General features: G+C 40.5%; 1 protein-coding gene across 1 annotated transcript in view; it reads left to right on the top strand.

Moving 5' to 3' along the window:
• Positions 1–23,717, top strand: part of DTHD1 (death domain containing 1) — a 92,590-nt gene extending 68,873 nt beyond the window's left edge. Inside the window, exons 6-10 of the mRNA XM_089678398.1 lie at positions 2,487–2,645; positions 6,951–7,240; positions 9,027–9,271; positions 15,770–15,827; positions 22,843–23,717. Coding sequence (XP_089534524.1) covers positions 2,487–2,645; positions 6,951–7,240; positions 9,027–9,271; positions 15,770–15,827; positions 22,843–23,144 — 1,054 coding nt within the window. The 3' untranslated portion in view covers positions 23,145–23,717. The remainder of the gene's footprint in view (positions 1–2,486; positions 2,646–6,950; positions 7,241–9,026; positions 9,272–15,769; positions 15,828–22,842) is intronic.
• The last annotated feature ends 2,269 nt before the right edge of the window (positions 23,718–25,986 follow it).

Below are 25,986 nucleotides of genomic sequence, written 5' to 3'. Positions count from 1 at the left end.
GCTAGAGGGTACTCCCCTGGCAAAGTACCTTGTCCCTTAGCAGAGCCTCTTCCCCACAAACCTGGTCCGCTGGTTGCAGGCTTCTACAGAGGGGAGATTTTTCAGAATCTGGCAGCACCTATTAAAATAAAGCCCCCCCCCCCCCCAGATGCTGCCCCGCAATGTGGATGTATAAGGGGTTTATAGTACCCCTGATTACTCATTCACAAAAAAAGTCTAATATTGTGAAAAAACACACAATGTCACATAATCCTTTATTCATTTTGTTTTTAACTCCCACAATGTAATGTTATAGTCAATCACATCATTTATTAATTCAGATCCATGTCAATCACAATGTACAACAAAATCACAAGTGTAATAAAAGCGCCACACCCTTAATACTTTAAAGCAGCAATTCCACCTCAAAGAAACCAAATAAATTTCTTAGTGCTATAACTTAAATCAAGGAATGCGCTAAAACCACAAACTATTCCTAATTTAGTGTAGAAACATTAGTGCAAAAGATATATATATCTATTATCAATCAATATCAAAAAATATATCAAAATTATGTGCAAAACATAAGTAATTTAAATAATTAAATTTGTGAATATAAAAAAAAACCAAAATGTCCAATTCTGAATTTCTTCAAATGTCCAAATAAATCCTTTCCAAATTCAGGTGCTCTCAAAGAAATTGTGCCAAAATCCACCACCAAAAGTAAAGTTGGGTAACTCACCAGAGCTCCATGCTGATCAATCTCTAGATCAGCAAAAAACGCTTTTTGCTCTGGGAGCAGATGCAATGAATCAACTTCTCAGGTGTGATGATCAATAGCTACACATTCATCCATAAGGTAGGTATCCACCACTCAATATAATGGTTCCAGGAGCATTATATCACTCTCTCTTTTTATATCTCTCCACCGAGGTCATGTTTGGGAATGAAAGAGAAAAATCATGGTGCAGCCAGTTTTTTTATAAAAGTATCCAACAATTTAATAAAGATTTACACTCACAAAAAGGGTGTCTTCACCGACACCAGTATAACAGCATAAAACAGCAAATGGTATAACAGTCTCCTGTTCCCCGTACACTCACTACAGCGCTCGTGACTTAATTTTCTCCACAAACGTCAGCATCCAGTAAGCCCTTCTAGTTTCGTCATGAATGACGTCTTCAAGGGGCGGTCTGGATGCAGACGTCGGCTCCTCTCTAATATACCACCCGCACTCTGCATTGCTGAGCAGCTTAACCAATCACATTAACAACTCCATGAATATGCATCTCCAATTACAGAATGTTAAGGCACAACAATGTACAACAAAGCCTGCTGGCCTGCCAAAAAACAAAACAAAAACACACTGACATGCTGATCTGCCGGAAATTGAAACATGCCGGGTCGGTGACACGTTCGTGAATACCCTGTGACCTCACTGTCCTATAATGGTCATGTCCATTTTGGTCAATGACATTACCTGGGTTACCTCATCCTTTTGTTTACATTTACCTTTGGGCATAGGTGCTAATATTCCCAGTGAGCAGTTTAAGGGAATGAACATGTTGGCATTATTTTTTGGCAGGGCAGGTCATCAGGATCATCATTCATCATGCCTGACATGGATCTACATCTCTGGATGAAGTGAATATCAATGGATTTACATCAGAAGCATTTTATTTCAATAAAGGACTGTCACAGTATCAATGCGTTTATTTACTTCATCAATGTGATGAAAAGGTGCTTTGCCAGTTGGGTACTTCCTGGCAAGGTATCCACCCCATGTGGCCTAGTGTCGTTCAGGAGAGGAGTGCATAAGCTCCACTTATAAATAAATTATCACTATTGGTTAAACATTATATTTAAAGTATGAGTTCATCTAAAGCTTCAGTTGTGAGTAGATGCTGCTGAGCTAACTTGCCCAGTAGTCTTATGCCATGGAATCTCTTTGCTCTAACTGCGGCCTCAGTGCTCCCTCTCTTATTACATTATAAATATATGACGGAAATTTAAATTGCATTGTAATGGTCACAGCAGGAAGGGGGAACTGGCGATTTAGGTGAAAGGATCTCTCCACAAAAGTCTGATGGTAATTCATCACCTATCTAAAATTAAAATACCATTTCTCAGTGGATGAATACTTTTATTTTGGAAAATAAAATTGTTGTTTCCATCAAAATGTTGCTTGTTCTTGGAAAAACAGTTTGAAGCAACGCGACTGACCAGAATATATCAGCTCTATCACTGAGCAAAAAACAATTGAAGGCTTTTGTTTTACCATTATTGCCCTCCTCCACAACTGCCCTCATTGTATTCTATAATTTGGAAAGTAAAATATGAATATTAGCCACCTGCGCAGAGGATTTATACCCATAAATATAATTATTAACTTTCATACTTCAAATCACTTTCAATATTATGATTTTATTATAATCTCCAGATGGAAAGCTTTGTTTATTTGTAAATGACTTGGTTAGATCCACAAATACCCTGTTATTATATTACAGGGCTGTAAGTGCCTCAGTGAGGAAGCATGGGGATAATCCAAGTGAATTACTGAAATTGCTGGCATTAAAGGAAGATCAGTGGATTGTCTTGGATGACATTGTGGTGAAGAATGTGCAGAATGGAATTGTCTCATTTGAAATGAGTGAATATTTACAAAGGTAAACTATTCCACATACTCGTCATCTACTATTTTGCATTTTATGGATGTCATTGAACTTTGAAAGCTTTTAAGAACAGATAAACAGGCAAGAATACTAAGGTGAAGAAGTGAAGACTATATATATATATATATATATATATATATATATATATATATACACAGTATCTCACAGACGTGAGTACACCCCTCACATTTTTGTAAATATTTTATTATATCATTTCATGTGACAACACTGAAGAAATGATACTTGCTACAATGTAAAGTAGTGAGTGTACAGCTTGTATAAGAGTTTAAATTTGCTGTCCCATCAAAATAACTCAACACACAGTCATTAATGTCTAAACTGCTGGCAACAAAAGTGAGTACACCCCTAAGTGAAAATGTCCAAATTGCGCCGAAAGTGTCAATATTTTGTGTGGTTACCATTATTTTCTAGCACTGCCTTAACCCTCTTGGGCATGGAGTTCACCAGAGCTTCACAGGTTGCCACTGGAGTCCTATTCCACTCCTCCATGACAACATCACAGAGCTGGTGGATGTTAGAGACCTTGCACTCCTCCACCTTCTATTTGAGGATGCCCCACAGATGCTCAATAGGGTTTAGGTCTGAGACATGCTTTGTCTGTCCATCACCTTTACCCTCAGCTTCTTTAGCAAGACAGTGGTCATTTTGGAGGTGTTTGGCGTCATTATCATGTTGGAATACTGCCCTGCATCCCAGTCTCCTCAAGGGAGCGGATCATGCTCTGCTTCAGTACATACATATATACAATCTAATCAGCTTTATCAGCCTTGGTTGCAGCACCTTGATGTATGGACCCACTCCTGATAGGGTTTCAGCCCCTCAAGCTTGCTCCCTCTAGAGACTTCCAGATTCCCTCCAGCCCCCTGGACCTGCTAGCTGCCTCAACTTTCTTGACTTTCCAGACCCATGAAGCTATCCCTATTCTCCCAGTCCTTGGGCAAGGATCCCACTCACTAGGAATGCAGTCTCTGGAAGGAACTCTCAGTTCTGCTGACAGGGCTCTGTCTCCACACAGCAACAACTACAACCACAGTAGCTCTACATGTGTCTCGCAAAGATCGGACCTAAGATTGAAGGTCCCTTCTCACCCAAGACACTTTGGAACCTTCAAACTCAAGGCCCCAATCCAGGCCTACCAAACCAAGAAAAAACTTAAAACGGATCTTTCTCCACTTACAAAACATGTGCTGGAGCTTCTCAAACTGAACCTTTGAGAATCCTGTGTCATCTCTATTTCAATTTGCTAAACTCATACCGTGGCAGGTATATAATAAATATATATATATATATATACTGTATATATACATTGTGTGTGTGTGTGTGTATATATATATATATATATATATATATAGTTACATAGTTAGTCTGGCTGAAAAAAAGGCAAAAGTTCAACCATTAAAAAAGTAAGTAATGTTATAATCCTATACCCACAGTTGATCCAGAGGAAGGCAAAAAAAATCCTCAGCAAAGCATGATCTAATATGCTCCTGCAGGGGAAACAAATTCCTTCCTGATCCCCCAAGAGGCAATTGGATATTCCCTGGATCAACTTTACCTATAAATGTTAGTATCCAGTTATATTCTGTGTATCTAGGAAATATCCCAGTCTTTTTTAAAGCAATCCACTGAGCTGGCCAGAACCAACTCATAAGGGAGTCTATTACACATTTTCACAGCTCTCACTGTGAAGAAACCTTTCCTTGTTTGGAGTTTAAATTTCTTTTCCTCCAGACATAAAAAGTGCCCCCTTGCATCCCTTGTGATGACTTCAGGGTGAATAGCTCTACACCAAGTTCACTATATGAACCACTGATGTGTTTATACATGTTGATCATATCCCCCTTTAATCTCCTCTTCTCAAGAGAGAATAAATTTAGTTCCTCTAATCTTTCCTCATAGCTGATCTCCTCCATGCCTCTTATCAGTTTGGTTGCCCTTCTCTGTACTTTCTCCAGTTCCCCAATGTTGTTTTTGTGAATTGTTGCCCAAAACTGAACTGCATATTCCAGATGAGGTATTACTAATGATAATGATGATAATCCAATTCTCCCTCCCCCCCTTGATCCTAGTTTAAATATTCCTCCAGCTTTCCCATGAACTTCTCCCCCAGCACAGCAGACACCCTTCCAGTTAGGTGCACCCCAATGAAAAGTCAGCCCAGTGCTCTAGAAACCCAAATCCTTCCTTCTTACACCAGGTCTTATATATATATATATATATATATATATATATATACTGTATATACACTGCTCACAAAAATTAAAGGAACACTTTGAAAACACATCAGATCTGAATAGCAAAAAAGATCATGCTGGATATCTATACTGATATGGTTAGGAACATAAGGATGCCTCATCATTTCATTGCAGCAACTCAAAATGGTACTCAGTAGTTTGTATGGCCCCCACATGCTTGTATGCATGCCTGACAATGCTGGGGCATGCTCCTAATGGGGTATTTCCTCCCAGATCTGGACCTGGGCATCACTGAGCTCCTAGACAGTCTGAGGTGCAATCTGGCGGTGCTGGATGAACCGAAACATGATATTCCAGAGGTGATCTATTGGATTTAGGTAAGGTGAGCATGGGGGCCATTAAATGGTATCAATTCCTTCATCCTCCAAGAACTGCCTGAATGCTCTCGCCACATGAGGCCAGGCATTGTCGTATACCAGGAGGAACCCAGAACCCTCTGTACCAGTGTAGGGTCTGACAAGGGGTCCAAGGATTTCATCCCGATACCTAATGGCAGTCAGGGTGCCATTGTCTAGCTTGTAGAGGTATGTGTGTCCCTCCATGGATATGCCTCCCCAGACCATCACTCCAAAATGGTCATACTGAATGATGTTACAGGCAGCATAACATTCTCTATGGCTTCTCCAGACACTTTCACATCTGTCACATGTGCTCAGGGTGAACCTGCTCTGATCTGTAAAAAGCACAGGGCGTCAGTGGCAGACCTGCCAATTCTGGTGTTCAATGACAATGCCAATCAAGCTCTATGATGCCAGGCAGTGAGCAGAGGGCCCACTAGAGGACGCCAGGCCCTCAGGCCACCCTCATGAAGTCTGTTTATGATTGTTTGGTCAGAGACATTCACACCAGTGGCCTGCTGGAGGTCATTTTGTAGGGCTCTGGCAGTGCTCATTCTGTTCATCCTTGCACAAAGGAGGAGATACTGGTCCTACTGATAAGTTAAGGACCTTCTACGGCCCTGTCCACCTCTCCTAGAGTAACTGCCTGTCTCCTGGAATCTCCTCCATGCTCTTGAGACTGTGTTGGGAGACACAGCAAACCTTCTGGCAATGGCACGTATTGATGTGCAATCCTGGAGGAGTTGGACTGCCTGTGCAATCTCTGTAAGGTCCAGGTATCGCCTCATGCTACCAGTAGTGACACTGACCATAGACAAATGCAAAACTAGTGAAAAGCAGTCAGAAAAGATGAATAGGGAAAAAAATGTCAGTGGCCTTCACCCGTAAAACCATTTCTGTTTTGGGGGAATCTCATTGATCTCACCAAATCAGCTGAAACTGACTAACAACCCCCACTGATACTTAACAGACCAGATCAATGTCCCAGGAGTTTAATTGACTTGATACTAAACTCTGATTAACAAGTGTTCTTTTAATTTATATATATATATATATATATATATATATATATAAATAAATAAAAACACAATGCACCTGCACTCTACTACACTACAACCCACATGTCATGCATCTTGTCGAGTTAGTTTTTTAGTGCATTAATTAATTTATTTAGTGCCAACCTATTTCACATGAAGGAGTGTCAATCTTATGACAGTGTGAAAATGTTGATTAAATGGCATGTTTCCTGCCTCTTCTAAGCTAATAATGAGTTTATGTTGTGAAATATTATGAGCTAATTGTCTTACTCAGATGATACTAAATCTGGGAGATATCCAAAGCACGGAAAAGGGATAATGGTGCTTGGAGGTCATGCCTATTTTGTCCCTCTTGAAATCAAGCTATGATAAAGTCATACCTTTAGGTTGCTCTTATTATTGGGGGGGGGGAGGGGACTGAACCTCTACAATAGAAATGTACAATTAGTCATTGTCAACGTACTAGCTGGATGATGAATTAATAATATTGCTAAAGATACTATGTAGTCTCCTTTCAGTTATTATGCTTTAAACATTGCTAATGCATAAACAGTCATACATTTATCCAAAACTGTATTGTTTGATTATACTTGTTTATTACAAGGTTAAGATTAAAAGCACATTTTAATCGATCACTGTATTTTTTAGCTTTATTGTAGTTCGTCTGTCTCCGGCTATGGATGCCCCACATTTGATTCAATTTATTCATAGTTTGGAATTTGCTATACACAGCTCAATGGTCAATGTGGTTTTGTATAAAAGGAAAGACAACTTTCACAACATCATTGTAGAACTGGTTCCCTCTAAAGAATTAAACTGGGAAACCTCAGCTTTGACAGAAGCTGGATACACGGGACCACCTGAGCCCTCTGAAGCAATAGCTCTTCAAGAAGGAGACCAAATTCATTTTCAGTTTTGTGGCAACATATCAGCATTGGGTGAGCAAACATTTTTCTATTACAAAGTTACTATCAGTAGAGGGGTAGTAGAAGTGTATTTCCTGAAGTATGGGCTCCCTCCCAGCCTTCTGCATCACAAACAAAAGTCAGCCTTCCAAGGCAGGACTGAATGTGATTGGTAGCTCTGACAAACATTCAATATTGATATATACATCTATTTTTTTTTATATCTGGCTCTTTGTATGTGAGAGGCAGTAGTAGAGTGAACATCATCAGTGTGTTGGATATTTAGACCCCATCAAAAAAAGGAAGAAGGAAGTGTAGGTGAAATCATAAGAAAACCTTTTGTAACAACCTCCCCCCACCCATTGCCTTCCCCAATACTTACAGTAAGAATGTAGATCTTTAACCTTCTTTGATTGCAGTTGTTAGCATCCCAGTGTGGAGTCTGTACTTATATCAGAACTCACTGGGGTTTATTTACTAAAGCTGGAGAGTCCAAAATCAGACTCCCTTCTGCATAGAAACCAATCAGCTTCTAATCTCAGCTTGTTCAATGAAGATTTGGCAATGAAACCTGGAAGCTGATTGGTTTCTATGCAGAAGGGAGTCTGATTTTGGACTGTCCAGCTTTAGTAAATAAACCCCACTGTGTCTGCTGAGCACAATACTGCAATTGTGCAGGAATGCTTTTTAGATTTCTAAGGCTCATTTATGGGCTAAGTTTTGTAAAGATGAATATTCTAATTTTGCTCATAACCATGCAAGTGTGATCAGGAGGTTATGGCCTGTAAAGGTGGTTATATAAAGTACTAATGCAAGAGATCGAACATTTTTTTGTCTAGACTAGAAGCCAAATTCCAAGCTTCATGTGCCCCCCCCCCCCCCCCCCCAAGTCTTCTCTTTCCCTCTTTGAGGATTCCAAAAAGTATGTTATGATGTTATGCAGTATTATTTGTTTTGGGAGGAGGGGGGGTTACTTAGTTTTTATGAAGTCTTCAGGCCGGTCATGTGATGCCACAAAGTCCTTTTTTTCTCTTTTCTGAACCAGATGGTCCTCAGTGATGCAACATTAAAAAGCAAATGCAGTACACCATGAATCTCTGCACTGAAATAGGAGTTATATACTAAAACTGGAGAGTGCAAAATCTGGTGCAGCTCTGCATAGAATGAGCTTCCAGGTTTTACTGCCAAAGCTTAATTGAACAAGCTGAAGTTAGAAGCTGATTGGCGGCCATGCACAGTTGCTCCAGATTTTAGTAAATCTACCCCAATATGTCCTCAGTCTTCTGGGTTGAGCAATCCTGAACATTACAGCTCAGAAGAACAAGGCCATAGTGTAGTAGAGAAGATGTATTTCAGGGGACAGCTCTGGCTTGAAGATGAGCATTGCAGGCTGAGCATTTTTTTTAAACAATCTAAGGGACATTTAAAAATATATAGCCCAAAGCTGAACTTTAAAGAATGCATTCAATGAAGATATAAATGAATGAATACAATTGTTTGTGTTACTTGTAAAAGAAGACTGAGTTTGCTTTATTCTAAATAAGAGAATAACTTGACTACACGTTAGGAATCATTCATGTAGAAATGTTGGTAATTGCAAAATTCTAAGATGAATTACTGATAATATTTAATTGCAAGAATACTACAAATGATAATTACTGCTATTAAATTATTACATAGTAGTAATAATAATTATTATTATTACTATTACATAGTAAAGACAGGTTGTGGTGTAAAGATTGGTGTAAAGTATTTGGCCTTTAAGAATACAAGTGATTAAAGATCTTCTATAATATCCTAATTTTCTGATTTCTTTCAGGTGGCACAGAATCTAATGAAACATACAGATTGACATTTCACTCACAAAAAATGCACAGAATATCCTTAGATCTCAGTGTTGTTGATGAGTTTGGAAATTACAGCTCACCACATTATAAAGGGACAGTAGCATTCTACAGAATATCTAAGGAAGACATTTTTACAAGCTACAAGACAGGACAATCAGCTGACAGATCGTTACGACTAAGGACACCAGTATGCAAGCTTCCTATTGCCCTCCCTAAGGTAAAGAGAAAAAGTGGAAATCATCTCATAAATTTGTAACCAGCAAAGAGATGCATTTGAAAAGAACAATTCAATACAAGTGCATAAAATCTAATTACATGGTATATTTTTGTTGCCACTAAAGAACAGCGGTCTCAGTTGCATAGATTTGAAAATACAGTATATGTAAAATGAATTCATTACAAGGGAACAACTAGAAGTAAATAGACCTGCGCTGACTTGTTTCCATTACAAATGTCACCATGATTTGCAGAAACATAAGAGTAAAAACAGACAATACTCCAAACAATTTTATGAAATCCAAAGCAGCTATGCTAGGGGTACTCATTGACTTCTTATAACCACACACAGGTTGGTCATATAGTACCCATTCTAACAAAGCCATCCTCTTGAAGTGGCAGGAGCTGTTTTTTATCTCAATTTTACCATAAACACTTGGTGTAATTTCTTGTTAGTAAGTCCTTGTGCTAATACCTTTCCACAATTGCCCTTATTGCACTCCATCTCACCAACCCACTTTAGAATTTCTACACTCCCCTTTACTCCTCCATACAATCATTGGTGATTATGGGGTGTGCAGCAATAGTCATGTGATCACCAGGGTACAATTGGGAAGAGTCTATATCTACACAAAGAGACTCATTTCCCTTAGAAGAGGGTGATCAGGGGATACAGTGATCAGCCACATACTCTAGAGGAAAATCTTTTGAGTTCCATCCAGGTGGATACTTTGGGAAAGTAGGTGCTAGATTTCTTTACTCAGAACAAATGGTGATTCTGGTCATGCATGAGAGCCCTATACAAATAGATTTTTATATAAATATTATAAATGCACTCATACAGGCCATGACTAGCATTCTGTTGCCAGTCTTACTAGGAGGAACAGAAGTGCTTGTAAGAGAGAACAGAGTGTGTCAAAGGCAGGATATTGGTTTAAAATGGGTTAAAAGAGGAGGGAGAGTTTTCTTAGCTGCAAATAAGTTTGTTTTCCCTACTTCATAGACCCTATAAATGCTGGAGGCTCCAGGTTCAATGCCTATATTTGCTTAGTTGAAAATTCAGCCTTTCCCTTCACTTCTCATTCTCTCTTCTCTGTGCTTTGTAAAATATATACCTCCACTGTAGTAACTTGCCACTACACCGCTGTAGATTTTTGTGCTGTGGTCAGTGCCGTGTTTAAGAATACAAAACACATAGGCCACTGACGTCAGATGTATGTAACACAGAGTGCAGGGGCATGAGTAACTAATGCACAAAGGTCAGTGGTTAAGTTGTGTAATATACCATGTTCAGGGATCAGGTGTATAAACCAAAGAGAATGCACTAGACCAGGGGTGGGCAAACTTTTTGACTTGAGGGCCGCAATGGGTTCATATATTGGACCCAGGGATCGGACCAAGAGTAGATGAAGGATGTGTATGTGTCATCCATAGTAAGTATAGTAATATTCCCCCATAGTAAGCATAGTAATTAATCCCCCATATAGTAATTCATCCCCCATAGTAATTCATCCCCCATAGTAATTCATCCCCCATATAGTAATTCATCCCCCATAGTAATTCATCCCCCATAGTAATTCATCCCCCATATAGTAATTCATCCCCCCTATAGTAATTCATTCCCCATATTAATTCATCCCCCATATTAATTCATCCCTCATATAGTATTTCATCCCCCATAGTACTATTCCCCCCCAAGTAGTAAGCCAAGTCCCCCCTGTGTCAATTTACTTACCTTTGCTCCGCGCGTTCCTCTCGCCGTGTTCCCGCGCTGACTGTGAGAGGAGCCTAGCTCCTCTCACGTTCGTCACGCTGCCCCGCCTACACACATCCTGACAGCCATCCTGACAGTATCACGCTCCACGGGCCGGATTAAAAGGTCCGCCGGGCCGTATACGGCCCACAGGCCGTAGTTTGCCCATTGCTGCACTAGACAAAGTGCAGGGGACAATAGAGTGCAAAATTTCCCCTGCAAGCCGTATTTTCCTCTACTTTCCCCTCTCAACAAAATCCCCCCCTCCAAAAAAAACCATCCAGCTTTAATCTGTACACTCACCCTCCAAACACAAATTCCCTTTGGAAGCCAAATTCTCCCCAAATACAAATGCAAAACTTCCCCTCTACTCCCAGTACATATACCCCCCGCCCCCACCACCGCCACTGAAATCCCCCCTCCCAGCACAAACCTTTGTGCCCCAAAAATCTTCCTTCTTACCCTAAATCCTCTCCACCCAGCATAGATATTTGTCCCTACCTCCAAATTTCCCCTGTCAACACAAATCCCCCCCAATCATTTTTCCCAGTACAACCCCCCCCCCTTTGCTAAAACTCCTACTCAAGACATAAATATTTGCCCCTCCTAAATCCTCCATCCCAGCATAAATCTTCTACCCCCTGAAAATACCACCTCCCATCACAATCCCCCCCACACACACACACCTCCGCAAATCCCCCTTCGAGCACAAATCCTCTTTTCCCCTAAAATTCCCCCTCCCAGCACAAATTCTCTCCATGCAAAATCCTGCCTTCCAGCACAAAGCCTCTCTTCTCTAAAATCCCTCATCCAGCCAATATCCTCACCCCCACCTCACCACACCACACCTCACCTCTCCCACCCCTGTCATTGTGTTCCTTAGTACAATTCCCCATCCTGAACATACTTCATATACAGGATCCCCCTCTTCGTGTGTCATGGGACATATCAAAGCAGAGGAGGAACTTAAGGGAAACTTTGAAAGGCAACAGAGGGGAGAGATGCCAGCTTTTGCAGTGATGTAAAATTATGGTGTTGGGGGCCCGGGGCACCCTGCAGAGGATATGGGGCCTGTGCCCTAGGTGCCCATCACTAGCAATGCCACTGGTTATATATTCAGTACAAGCAATAAAAGAGCTTTGAAGCAAGTCCTCACTGACCTTTGTAGCTGTTGGTATTGTTGAGTATTTCACTTTAAAAAAATTTAACAGAGGCTTAAAAAATTAGGTTTCAGTCACTTTGTAGCAGTTTACACAAAGGCAGCCGGATCAGATCTGTCTGTCAGTTTTTCAGGCAGCTCCTTGTTAGTCTGTGTGCAAGTAGATGTTCATCCATTTATATCTCCACAGATCCTGTAGCTACATACTGTGGGACATTGAGTGCACATTGTTCTGCTTTTTAACTGCTCCTTTAAGGTTGTGGCACAAGTGCATTTTAAGAAAACTGGGCAAGATTTTTCAGACTGAATTTTACTTGTTCAGAGTTATAGCAAACAGTTGAACTAAATTCACTTAAATTGGCTTAAATTGAGTGAGATTTCCCCAAAATCCACAGTTGTGGGGAATGGGAGATGCCACTCACAGTGAGCTGTGATGAGAGCAAGTTGTGTTGGCAGCTGATTTTTTTCTTATGATTGGTTGGTGGACATCTTTCATGATTGACATGGATCTGCATTTTATGGATTTTTTTTTCAAAGGACTTGTCAAAAAGAATCAGTGTGCTTATTTAATGTTTACATGTATTTTTGTAAATGAGTAGAGGTACTGTGTATCCCCTACTCAATCATATGAGAGGTATCTGAGGGCCCCTTTATTGTTAAAGGTGGCTTCTAGGATCTAAAAATCCCCTATCCTGCAGATCCCCACAATAGAACTTTCATTCCACTAAAACCACCTGGTGAAGAATTTTGAGTGTGTGTCTTTCAATGAACTAGTTAGACTTTCCATCAGTCTGATGTCCTCCACTTGTTTGATCCATTGTTGCACAGTCAGTAGCGATGGTAATTTCCACTATGCTGGAATGCAAGAGTGGACTACATTCACTAAGTGTCTGATCACAGATATTTTTGTCATTGGTACCAAGTTGTGGTGCGGGAGAAAGAACACCGACATGTTGAAATTTCTGGTCAGTGCACTTTTAAACTATTGCATTGATCTGTGACCAGAAATCTGTAAGTCCATACATGATCAAAAAATTTGTAACATCTGCCTTTTGTCCCTCTAACTTTAGTGTGGTAAATAGCTTGAAGAGTTGTCAGGGTGGGTACCAGCGGGTAACAATCTTATAACTGGTTTTCATATATCTGTGAGCCGTGTACCGGGGTGGGCTCCCCAGGATACACTGAAGTCACAAACGAGGAAAGCAACCCCAGCACCAGCTTTTGTCACAACAGAATTTTACTTAGATGTGGCAAATAAACACAACCACAAATGCTGGAAACATACAATAAATTTACATACACCCAGCCCAAAGGCTGAGACCCTTGTGCTGCACAGCACGGCGCCTTCTGATGGATGAAGGTGGAAAGTGAAGTAATTTACCTACTGGCGGGCACAACTAAGCTGCCACATCTTACCTGTTATTACCCTAAAAGTGCAGGAATCAGTGTATGGGTGTATGGTATGAGCTAGCCTACGGTGCAGCACAACAGCTTACAATCTTACACAAATCTACAGTATTCCCTCTCCCATAACTGGTCCTGTAGCACGTGCCTGAGTATTCCTTCTGAGCAAAATGCCAGCCTGGCTTGAGTTTGTGGGATTTTATCAGCTCTCCAATGTCACTTTAAGTTATGGAGTCCTTCCAATGATCAGTAACAACACTTGTGACCTGACACAAACAGAGACCCTAACTAACTAACTATAGGCCTGGCCTCAGTCTCTAGGCGCCAACACTGAAATGAGGTGCGTGCACTATCTTACCGACCCGGGTCTGCTTTTCATCTGCTGGTGACTCTGAACAGAACAAATGTCTCTCCAACAAGCATGCGGTCTTGCCGTATATGTTGCTTAGTTCCTCTGCTCTCATCAGCCTTCCTGGCAGCAGTCTCATCAGCATTCCTGGCAGCAATATCATCAGCTTCCTGACAGCAATCTCATCAACATTCCTGGCAGCAATCTTATCAGCTTCCTGGCAGCAATCTCTGGTTACTGAGGGATGCTTTCACACCTGGATGTCATCAGATTCTCAGCTCACACGGCCCCTTATTCACCATGCTCCAAAAACATGGCTTCTCTCTCTCCTTCCTGTTCTCTCCATCTCTGTGTGCAAAACCCCACCTCTTATTGAATATACAAATATCTAGGCAGTCTGAGGCTGTGTTAGAAAAACAGTGACATCCAGTGGCTAAACTGCAGAATGTCAGTCAAAACATTAATTTACTTCCACACAAACAGTGTTCAAACAATGAGAGCTGTTTCCCCATCTCACATATCTGTTACATTTGGAAGGTCCTTTTCCCATTGCTCCAAAAAATAAAGTGAGGTTTCTGAAGACCCCACAAGCAGCAGTTTGGAAGAGAAAAAAAGCTTTTGCCATACTGGCCCTGAACTCTCTCACATTGAGTTAGGGCATGTGAAAACTTCATCAACTCTGATAAGGGTTGGTGGAAGTGAGTGAATTTTCAGAGGTCACAAGGAGGCAAGCTCGGGTCCTGTGACATCTAAATAGAGGACAACCAAAACAAGTGTCTAAGGAAGTGCTTTGGAGACCGGGGGAGGGGTAAACATGGGAGAGGGGAAGGAAAAGGAGCAAGACCATAAGACCTGAACACAGGTCATAGTGATGGTAGAATGTTTTTCAGGTCAGGACAATGAAAAGGTGTAAGAGGGGAATCTTGCTCAAGGGACACCCAATGCTTTGTCACCTTATGTCAACACCAGGGGCGGACTGACAACTCATGGGGCCCCCGGGCAATAGGGGATCATGGGGCCCCTGTTTCCTTGCCCAAACTAAAAAAAAGCCTATGAAAAAGGTACCAGGGGCCCCCTACTGACCCCGGGCCCTCGGGCAGTGCCTGAGTTTCCAAATGGTCAGTCCACCCCTGGTCAACACCAGTCTAAGACTCTGTTTAAATGGTAGGTGATATAGTCAGGTCTCTGGGAGTGCTATGCCCCTCAGTTGACATAGGATACAGGTATGAGAATCGGAATCATTTAGAGAAGGTAAAGAGCAGGACATTCTGCTTAATAACATTGCATCTTTTCATCTATGAAAAACTCTTCATAGTCCAGGTCAGCAGCTCATTACAAAGAGAGGAAATGAGTGGGACAATCTAGGGACAAAAAGTTGCAAAAGGTCATTTGACAACAGGATTTTAAGATATATAAGAGGACGCCCATTTAAAAGCAAAGATGGCCTTCAGTTTAAGTAGTGTTGATTAAACTGATTTCTGATAGTTATTGCGAAAAATGGACAACTTGCCATATGTCTCAAATTCTGCATTTAGGTTAGAAATGGTGACCTCTGGGTTACTCAGGAAGGAACCTCAACTAACTCGCTGTTAACAGCATCAAGGAAAACTTTAGTCTGCAAAGGATGCTTCATTTAAAAACTTTTTTCCAATCTTGTATCATACTAGAATGCTGCAAAGTGTGTTTGAACTAATATCCTTTTTTTTGTATAAAGTAAAAAATGTAATTGCTGTATTTGTTCTGTTGGTTATTAAAATTGCAGCTGTTGACTTCAATTTTGTAAATCACTGATATTATATTACATGGTAAATTGTTTATTGTTTTGTACTCCCAGGTGGAGAAATGTATCAGTCGCCCATCAAGTACAAAATTAATAACAAGAGATCCTGGAGGTAATCATTTCTGTATTATGTATAGTAAGTTTAATTTTAACGTACACCCAGTTCCAAATCATATTATTTTGATTAAAAATTACCTCTTTCTTGCCATTAATAAATCCTAGGCAAAGACCCCCTGCTGCACATGGTCTACCTGCCTTGTAGGCTGTCATGAGAGAAACAGCAGGGCAGTAAATATATGATTAAGGGGTGTATTTATAAAGCAGTCACTGGGAAATTCACCTTGTGAATCTTTTACAGTTATTCACTCGAGTGACATTCAACATTGTTTGCTTGGTATGCTACAGTAACCTTTCCCCTATTTGAAATAGAACAAATGTGGACAAGGTGAATGTAGCAGCTGGTGAACTACTGTCACATCTCACTTGTACAGTAAGCTGCCCAACAAATTTTAGCCTGCAGACAAATTTGCCAGCTAAAGCTATTCAATTATAAAAAAATTAAAAAAGCAACATGACACAATCCCGTACCTGAACTAAAAAAAAGACCAGCACATTGGCATTTCTTTCAGCATTAGGAGCTGCTTTTTAACCCTTTCATTGCCAGAGCCATTTTTGCATTATTGCACACATATTGAAAAAATCATTTTAGGCCTGACGTTTAGTTAAAACCCCAAACTAGTATACACTATATTGCCAAAAGTAATGCCTTTACATGCACTTGAACTTTAATGGCATCCCAGTCTTAGTCCGTAGGGTTCAGTATTGAGTTGGCCTACCCTTTGCAGCCATAACAGCTTCAACTCTTCTGGGAAGGCTGTCCACAAGGTTTAAGAGTGTGTCTATGGGAATGTTTGACCATTCTTCCAGAAGCACATTTGTGAGATCAGGCACTGATTTCAGATGAGAATGCCTGGCTTGCAGTCTCCGCTCTAATTCATCCCAAAGGTGTTCTATTAGGTTGAGGTCAGGACTCTGTGCAGGCCAGTCAATTTCCTCCACCCCAAACTCACTCATCTACGTCTTTATGGACTTTGCTTTGTGTACTGATGCGCAGTCATGTTGGAACAAGAAAGGGCCATCCCCAAACTGTTCCCATAAAGTTGAGAGCATGAAATTGTCCAAAATGTCTTGGTATGCTGACACCGTAAGGGTTTCCTTCACTGGAACTAAGGGGCCCAGCCCAACCCCTGAAAAACAACCCCACACCATAATCCCCCCTCCACCAAACTTTACACTTGGCACAATGCAATCAGGCAAGTACCGTTCTCCTGGAAAACGCCAAACCCAGACACGTCCATCGGATTGTCAGATAGAGAAGTGTGATTCGTCACTCCAGAGAACAAGTCTCCACTGCTATAGAGTCCAATGGCAGCGTTTGTTACACCACTGAATCCGACGCTTTGCATTGCACTTGGTGATGTAAGGCTTGGATGTAGCTGCTCGGTTATGGAAACCCATTCTATGAAGCTCTCTATGCACTGTTGTTGTGCTAATTTGAAGGCCAAACAAAGTTTGGAGGTCTTTAGATATTGACTCTGCAGACAGTTGTTGACTTCTGCGCACTGTGAACTTCAGCATGCACTGACCCCGCTCTGTCATTTTGCATGGCCTACCACTTCCTGGCTGAGTTGCTGTTGTTCCCAGTTGCTTCCACTTTGGTATAATACCTCTAACAGTTGACCGTGGAATATTTCGTAGCAAGGCAATTTCATGGGTGGACTTATTGCACAGGTGGCAACCTATCACCACGCTTGAATTCACTGAGCTCCTGAGAGCAACCCATTCTTTCAGAAATGTTATAGAAGCAGTCTGCATGTCCAGGTGATTGATTTTATACACCTGTGGCCATGGAGGTGATTGGAATACCTGAATCCAATGATTTGGAGGGGTGTCCCAATACTTTTGGCAATATATATATTTTTTCTGAAGGCACACACCCTGTAGAACAAAATTGTGACAGCTCTAATTTTTCATGTCATACAATATGGGTGCAACAGTTTATCAAGTGCAAATTTTCAGTAAAATAAGACACTACAGTTAATATCTTACTGTTAACCTCTGAGGAAAAAAACGGCCAGACATTCTTCCCACTGCCTGAGATTCCGGTTGACCCCTGATTTACCTATAATGCACGGATGGGTGGATAAGTATTTGGCTACCTATTATACACTGAGCCATGGCATATGGAGTGCTCCTTATTCCAACACATGGGATGGATGGTATTATATCTTCAGCTGGAAACATTGACGCCTGTTACCATTAATGTCATTAAAGGGGTTTTGTTTTGCTGATCCTATTATGGACATGTGTTAACTGCATATTTTGGTCCAAATTCAGTCCAGCTATAGTGCAGTGTTCTGGCCAATACATCAGATGCCATGTATACTTGGAGATGTGTACATATATAGTTATCCCTGCTTGTGGTATATATATATATATATATATATATATATAAATAGTTTGATACAGGCCTAGTTGAAGGCTTCTACATCAGTGTGTGCAATCTCTATATGGGAAACTATTTACAAGATCAATATATGCATTGTGCATAGGAGACAATTAAAGGTATAGCAGCTGGAGCTGTGGATCTGCAAACATTCTTTGAGTATGCTTAAGCTGTGGCTTCTTGGTGGCTATACTTGGGGCTCAGTCCTAACAGTGGTACATACATTATATTGAGATATTGGGTACAAGTCAGCAAGACAATAGGAATGCTATCAACTTTATACACAATATATATATATATATATATATATATATATATATATATATATTGGGGGATCACTTAGAGGGGGTGTTGGAAGGCAAGATGTTTCTATATCTAGTACGGCAGCCAGACTCATTCACCTCACCAACCGCTCCGTTTCCTCTACCCCCCTCTGCCAATCCCTCCACTGGCTTCCGATCGCACAACGGATCAAATTCAAAATCCTAACACTGACATACAAAGCGGTCCATCATACTGCCCCAAACTACATCACTGACCTAATATCCAAGTACCACCCAACACGCACACTCCGCTCCTCTCAAGACCTCCTTCTCTCTAGTTCCCTGGTCTCCTCCTCCCATGCCCGCCTCCAGGATTTCTAAAGGACATCACCCATCCTCTGGAACTCCCTACCCCAATCCATCAGACTATCACCTACTGTCCTGTCATTTAGGCGCACCCTAAAAACCCACCTCTTCAGGGAAGCCTACCCCACCCCCTGCTAATTGCCGACCTCCTCCACTCTTCCTACCACTCCATTCCCCACAGCTATCTCCTCTTGTACCACTATCCCCTACCTCCTAGATAGTAAGCTCGAAAGAGCAGGGCCCTCGAACCCCTCGTGTATCACATTGTATTGTTTTCGTACTGTTGCATGTTCTGTCTCCCTTTGTAATGTACAGCGCTGAGCGAACTGTTGGCGCTTTATAAATACTGTATAATAATAATATATCAGACATTTATGGATTCTTACTGCCTGATTAGCAAAGAACCATTTGGCTTGTTGAATGTCATCTTGGAAAGTATTTACAACAGGGCGTGTGTAACAAAAGGCTGCATACCAAAATCATTGTCCCCTAGCGGTGGGGCATGGCGATAAGATAGCCTAAGCCCATATTCTTTGGTGACACGAATATTAAAAGGACAGATTACAGGGCTTCTAACCAGAAGCAAGAAACCGGATGGGGACTGGAATGTTGACCTGGGTCAGAGCATTGTTGGCAATATAGCAGTGCCCCTTGGTGGAGACAAAATACTTTCGGGAGGATGGCTAGGGTAATACTACACTTCCTAATGAATAGGGAGGTCAGACCCTTATGAGTTATGAACGTTTGATCATTGGACGGAGGACTACACCAGGTGGGTCAAGGGTGTGTGTGGTGCCTGAGAGGGCATTTAAACACAGTTCGGCCATGCTTCCCTTTCTCTTTGTTCACCTTTTCCACCTGGGACCCAGCTAAAGGATACTCAGCTTGGAGGTTGAACTTACGTAACGTACAGTTGCAAGAAAAAGTATGTGAACCCCTTGGGATTTCGTGGAGTTTTGCATGAATTGGGCATAAAATGTGCTCTGAACTTCATCTAAGTCACAACAATAGAAGAACACAGTCTGCTGAACATAATACTACACAAACATTAGATGTTGCCATGGTTTAATTGCACATAACATGTAAACATTCACAGTGCAGGGAGGAAAAAGTATGTGAACCTTTGGACTTAATAACTGGTTAACCCTCCTTTGGAAGCAATAACCTCAACCAAACATTTCCTGTAGTTGCAGATCAGACCTGCACAACGATCTGGAGTAATTTTGGACCACTCCTCTTCACAAAACTGTTTCAGTGTAGCAATATTCTTGGGATGTCTGGTGTGAATTGCTCTCTTAAGGTCATTCCACAGCATTTCAATCGGGTTGAGGTCAGGACTCTGACTGGGCCACTCCAGAAGGCGTATTCTGTGCTGTTGCAGCCATTGTTTTGTTGAATTACTTGTATGCTTTGGGTCATTGTCCTGTTGCATCACCCATCCTCTGCGGAGCTTCAGTTGGCGGACAGATGATCGTACGTTTCCCTGCAAAATGTCTTGATAAACTCTGGCATTCATTTTCCCACCAATGACAACAATCCGTCCAGGCCCTGAGGCAGCAAAGCAGCCCCAAACCATAATGCTCCCTCCACCATGTTTTACAGTGGGGATGAAGTTTTGATGTTGGTGTGCTGTGCCTTTTTTTCTCCACAGATAGTGTTGTGTGTTCTTCCCAAACAACTCAATCTTGGTTTCATCTGTCCACAGTATATGTTGCCAGTAGTGCTGTGGAACATCCAGGTGCTCTTTTGCAAACTTCAAACGTGCTGCAATATTCTTTTTGGACAGCAATGGCTTCCTCCGTGGTGTCCTCCCATGTACTCCATTCTTGTTTAACCTCCTTAGCGGTATTCCCGAGTGTAGCTCAGGATAAAATGTCAGTACCAAAAGTGGTAACCCCGAGCTACATTCGGGCTTACCATGCGGCGTTGCTCAGGGAGTCCCTGCAGTACTTACCTTGTCCTTCGCTCCCACGATGTGTCCCCTGCAGCGTCCCCGGCCATCTCCTCCGGCCGATGCCGGCATGCAGCTTCCGTGTTCCGATCCCTGTGACGTCGGCACGTACGGGTGCCGGAATCGGCGGCAAATTTTAAATTTTTTAAAAATGTCACTTTTTTTTAAATGATTATTACATAGTAAAACATTGCTGTTTCAATGCATTTCACATACATTTTGTCCCTACTGCTTTGTCCTGTGCCCTGCCTGCATTTTGACTGTTCTTTCTGCCTGGAAACTTAGAAAAGTCCATGGCGTCCAAAAAGCGTCCCTTTACGTCAAAAGCGGTTTTAGACCAGCTAGAGAACAGCGATAGTAAATCAGAACCACTTGCAGAATTGAGTGATAATGATTCGTGGGGAAATTCGTCATCAGACACTGAAAACGATTTTGCGACTTTGCTCAGCGATATGTGAATTTGCCTCTGTATTTCAAATTTCAGTGTTTTTGGTTTGATTATATTATTGAATTAAATGTATTATTATTATATTATTATTTTTTATGATTATTTATTAAATTATAATTTATGATTTCGTGTTTCAAATTTTATCCTACCCGGGATGTTTACTAAACTCTTGTTCGTACAGATTTCAGTGAGTTATTCCTAAAAATTACAGCCTACAATAAAAAACTACATATTTCCATGTAAAAAAATGGTACCACTTTCAGCACAAAAAAATCGGAAAGAATCATACCGCCGAGGAGGTTAATGTTTTCCTTATTGTAGATGTGTCAACAAAAATGTTAGCATGTGCCAGAGATTTCTGTAGGTCTTTAGCTGACACTCTGGGATTCTTCTTTACCTCATGCAGCATTCTGCGCTGTGCTCTTGCAGTCATTTTTACAGGACGACCATGCCTAGGGAGAGTAGCAACAGTGCTAAACTTTCTCCATTTGTAGACAGTCTGTCTTACTGTGGACACATGAACATCAAGGCTATTGGAGATACTTTTGTAACCCTTTCCAGCTTCATGCAAGTCAACAATTCTTGATCGTAGGTCTTCTGAGAGCTCTTTTCTGCGAGGCATGGTTCACATCAGACAGTGCTTCTTGAAACCAGTAAACCCAAAACAGGTGTGTGTTTTTTAAGGGCAGGACAGCTGTCAGCAACACATCCAATATCATCACACTGATTGGAGTCAAGGTTGGCTCACTCCTGGCTCCAATTAGCTCTGGGAGAAGTCATTAAGCTAGGGCCTCACATACTTTTTCCTCCCTGCACTGTGCATGTTTACATGTTATGTGCAATTAAACCATGGCAACATCTAATGTTTGTGTAGTATTATGTTCAGCAGACTGTGTTCTTCTATTGTTGTGACTTAGATGATGTTCAGAGCACATTTTATGCCCAATTCATGCAAAACTCCACTTAATCCCAAGGGGTTCACATACTTTTTCTGTATCATCTTTGCCTTTATTTCTATATGAATAAGACCTTGCTTCTTTGAGCAAAAATAGTACATAGTTTAATAAAAATAGGGGGATTCCAAGAAAACCAGGGGGCCAGGTGTGGGTATTGTTATTTATTTGTGTGTCTATTGGCCAAGATTTTTAATTTTTGTCTATTGCATTGATGTGAATAACACATTGCTACATTTATATAAAAGTATACATGCTTAGGTATGTTCGCTACTTTCCATAATGTTTTCAAAGGTGGCGTTGTGAGTCATAGCCAGGATTTTTAGTATTTTGTGAGATTTTGTATTAATTTTGTATTTATACTGGATACGCCTCCACCTGGCATTTGTTTGGTTATATTTTGGTGTCATGTCCTGACAAGTTGGGGGATTAGACCACAGGGACATTGAGGATTTTATCAATATTGCGATTTCGTTGGCCATGCATATTTCTGAAAGAATGGTTCGCATTAACCATTCTTATTTTATTCTTTATTATCTTACCTGTATTTGAACTTGGTTATTCTGAACAACACATCTTTCCTTTGCTTTAAATTTTCCCTATACTGTTATTAGTTAACAGATATTTCCTTTCTTGACAGATCTTCTATGGGATAGTGTGTTGAAATGGTTGTCTCATGAACTCTCAGAAGAAGATGCCACTGAGTTGTTTCTGTCTCTTCCTATGCAGCGGAGTACTGTCCAGTTAGTGAGACTAAAGAACCCAAATAACTTGGCTGCACAGGTCTATGAAATGCTAAGTCTTTGGAAGAAAAGACTACCAACTTCAACAGACAAGTTCCGACTCTTAGCACGGCACTTAAACAAAAGTGGAAGAAGTGACTTAGTTGAGCAGATGAAAGTAAAATGGGAGTCCAAAATATCTTTAACAGCAAACAGATAGATTTAAAAAGCAACACATGAGACTAGAATATCCTAAGTGATGGCTGAAATGTAATACTTTAAAAAGTAATTTTACTTTGCTTGTATGGTGGTCTGCTTTAGAAACATTATCCAGCACCATAATTCCATTTTACTTTTTCTCCCCAAAAAAATGATTTGTCAGGAAAAAAAACTATTTCAGGTAAAAATTATCTTCAGCAGCCCCCAAAAGCCTGTAGCTACAAATGAATGCTGTGCTGTTCTGTAAGGCAATGCTTTGGCATTGACTGAGTGGAAGCTTGCCCATTACTTCCTATCTCCTGCACATTCCTATTGGCCAGTAAGGCAGTTCATCAAAATGGACCAATAGGAATATGTGATAACAGGAGTTATCAGAAAACATCAGTGCTATTCTAACATGCTGAAGCTTTGCCTTATAGAGGCTGTATCTGCAGATTTTTGAAGGCTGGTGCAGATATGTTGTATTGCATTGGTTACATTCCTTACAGACTCACCCACAGTTCATGGAAGCTTCTGTAGTGAATTGGTAGATGGTGCCTCCATACAGTCATAGGAAAATAAAGATCTTCACCAGCACACCTTGGTATAGTGATAATCTTGTCCTTTATACATGTAAGGCAACAGGAGTCACAAATCTGTAACACCTGTTGCTTTATGTGAATGAAGGACAAGATTATCAGTATACCAAGGTGTGCTGGTGAAGATCCTTATTTTTCAATGATGTAGATATGTGCCTTGCAGCCCTTGAGCATCCCTTGCAGCAGTTGTCCTTTAAATAGCAGATTTCCTTTTAGCAAAAGATTAATTCAAAGAGTCTTATATATGACGTGACAAAGTCTTGCCATTTCCAGAATGTCCAACCGCTTCTAGACTGATTCCTGCACACTGGAAAGGATTCAATAACTTCTAAAGCAGAGAAGGCAGTTGGACCAGAGGTGCCCAGCACTCACATTTAGACTAATGTAATGCGCACATCACAGATTCACATCCCAATGTGCTTTGAGCACTTCTAGCCCCTATTAAGGCCTCATGTACACTGGACATCATTTGCACTGCTTTTGAGGGCATCTGGCATTTTTTTTTCTGCCTCCAAATGCCCTTCCATGTTAGCCTATGTGTTCATGCACATATACTGTAGGCATTTAGAGGCAGTTGAGGAGAAAAAAAAAGCACTGCCAGCGCGCCCAGGAGCAGCAGCGCTCAACTCATATGAACGCACGTTAATGCTGGGTGTCAAACTCTTGAGTGTTAATTCATTTATTTTACCAGAATAAAATATTACTCTGGTCATTGAAATTAATTAATACCAAAGCACTTCACCTGCCTAAATGCATCTATACATGTTTACAAACGCCAATGTTTTTTCTTCCAGAACGTTGCTGTCAGGAGGAAAGGCATCTAAATTTATGATGAAATTAAATTTTAAAATTTTTTTTTCACTAGACATGTTTAATAGCAAAAAGTAAAAAATATTGTTTTTTCTCAAAATTGTCAGTCTTTGATTTATAGCGCAAAAAAAAACACCGCACAGGCAATCAAAAACCACAGAAAGAAAGCTCAATTTGTAGGAAAAAAGGATGTAAATTTAATTTGGGTGCAGCGTTGCATGACCGCTCAATTGTCAGTTAAAGTAACGTAGGGTGGTAACGCAAAAAATGGCCTAGTCAGGAAGGGGGATGGGGGGGTGGTAAATCCTCAGGAGGGCAAGCGGTTAAAAAAAACCTTCAAAGTGACTCTGCGGGCTCAAGGGAGTAAGTATTGTTACAATTATATTTCACAACAGGCACTGTCTGTACATTTGTTATAACTTACATGTAGTTTGTCAGCTTGTTTAAATATATTATGCAACTCATTCAGTATGTGTATGTTAAACGTATACAGAAAAAACTTCCTTCAAGAAAAAACTACACCTTTTTTAAACTCAAATTTAGATAAAGTTATATGCATTTTTTTCCAATTGTGAAACCAATTAATGAGCACACCTAAAATTATCATTAAAGTAAATTTCAAATGTAAATAATGATAATCAAATAAAATGTACAAAGTGCACATATACAATGTATGATATGCTTCATAGCAATTGATTAAATATTTGTACTGTATGTCTTATGCCAAATAATATTGGATTTTTGCTACTATGGATTACTCCAGTTTTGTACAATGTGTTATACTTATTTGTCCTAAGAACCTAATGAGTCATGCAAAATTTTAAAATAAAAAAACTTTCAGATTCAGGTCAGATTGTTTCCTTTTTTGGGGTGATAATTACTTGTAATTAAAGTGACACTAAAATCTGGTTTAAAAATAAAAAAAAATCTATTCCAGTATGTATTCTTAACACAGAATTGTCCCTTCTATTTCTCTCAGCCTTCTCCAAATCTCGAAATACTTACATTTTTGCTGCTGCCATCAATCTTTGTTAAATGGTGGCTATGTTCTTTCTCCATGCTCCCACTGTCTGTAGCCACCCTCTCTTGCTCGCTTCTGAGATGGACTAGGAACTATGGACTATAGACTATGAGATGTCAATGGATTTTCTTCCCAAAATTGCAATGTTAACCATTCACCAGTTTTGCATATGTTTTGCTTAACACCATTTTGAATAAGCATTTTTTGCACATACAATTCTGCTACCTGAATTGAAGGATAACTGTGTTTTATGATTAACATTTTACAACTATCATGAAAACCGCAGTATTCTAATAAGTTGCATGGATAATGCATGAAATAAAAGTATTATAGTATAATAAATCCTTTTTTATTATGTTAAATACCTTTTTCTCCAGACTGACCAAGGTATTTAGTGACAATTACAACAGTTGGGACAAATGGTAATATTGTTA

The sequence above is a fragment of the Staurois parvus genome, unplaced genomic scaffold, assembly GCF_062004578.1.
Source record: "Staurois parvus isolate SC_StPar_1 unplaced genomic scaffold, SC_StPar_1.0 ptg000204l, whole genome shotgun sequence".
NCBI classification, from domain to species: Eukaryota; Metazoa; Chordata; class Amphibia; order Anura; family Ranidae; genus Staurois; species Staurois parvus.
The sequence above is the reverse complement of the archived record's forward strand: the minus strand, read 5'-3'. Positions and strand labels throughout refer to the sequence as shown.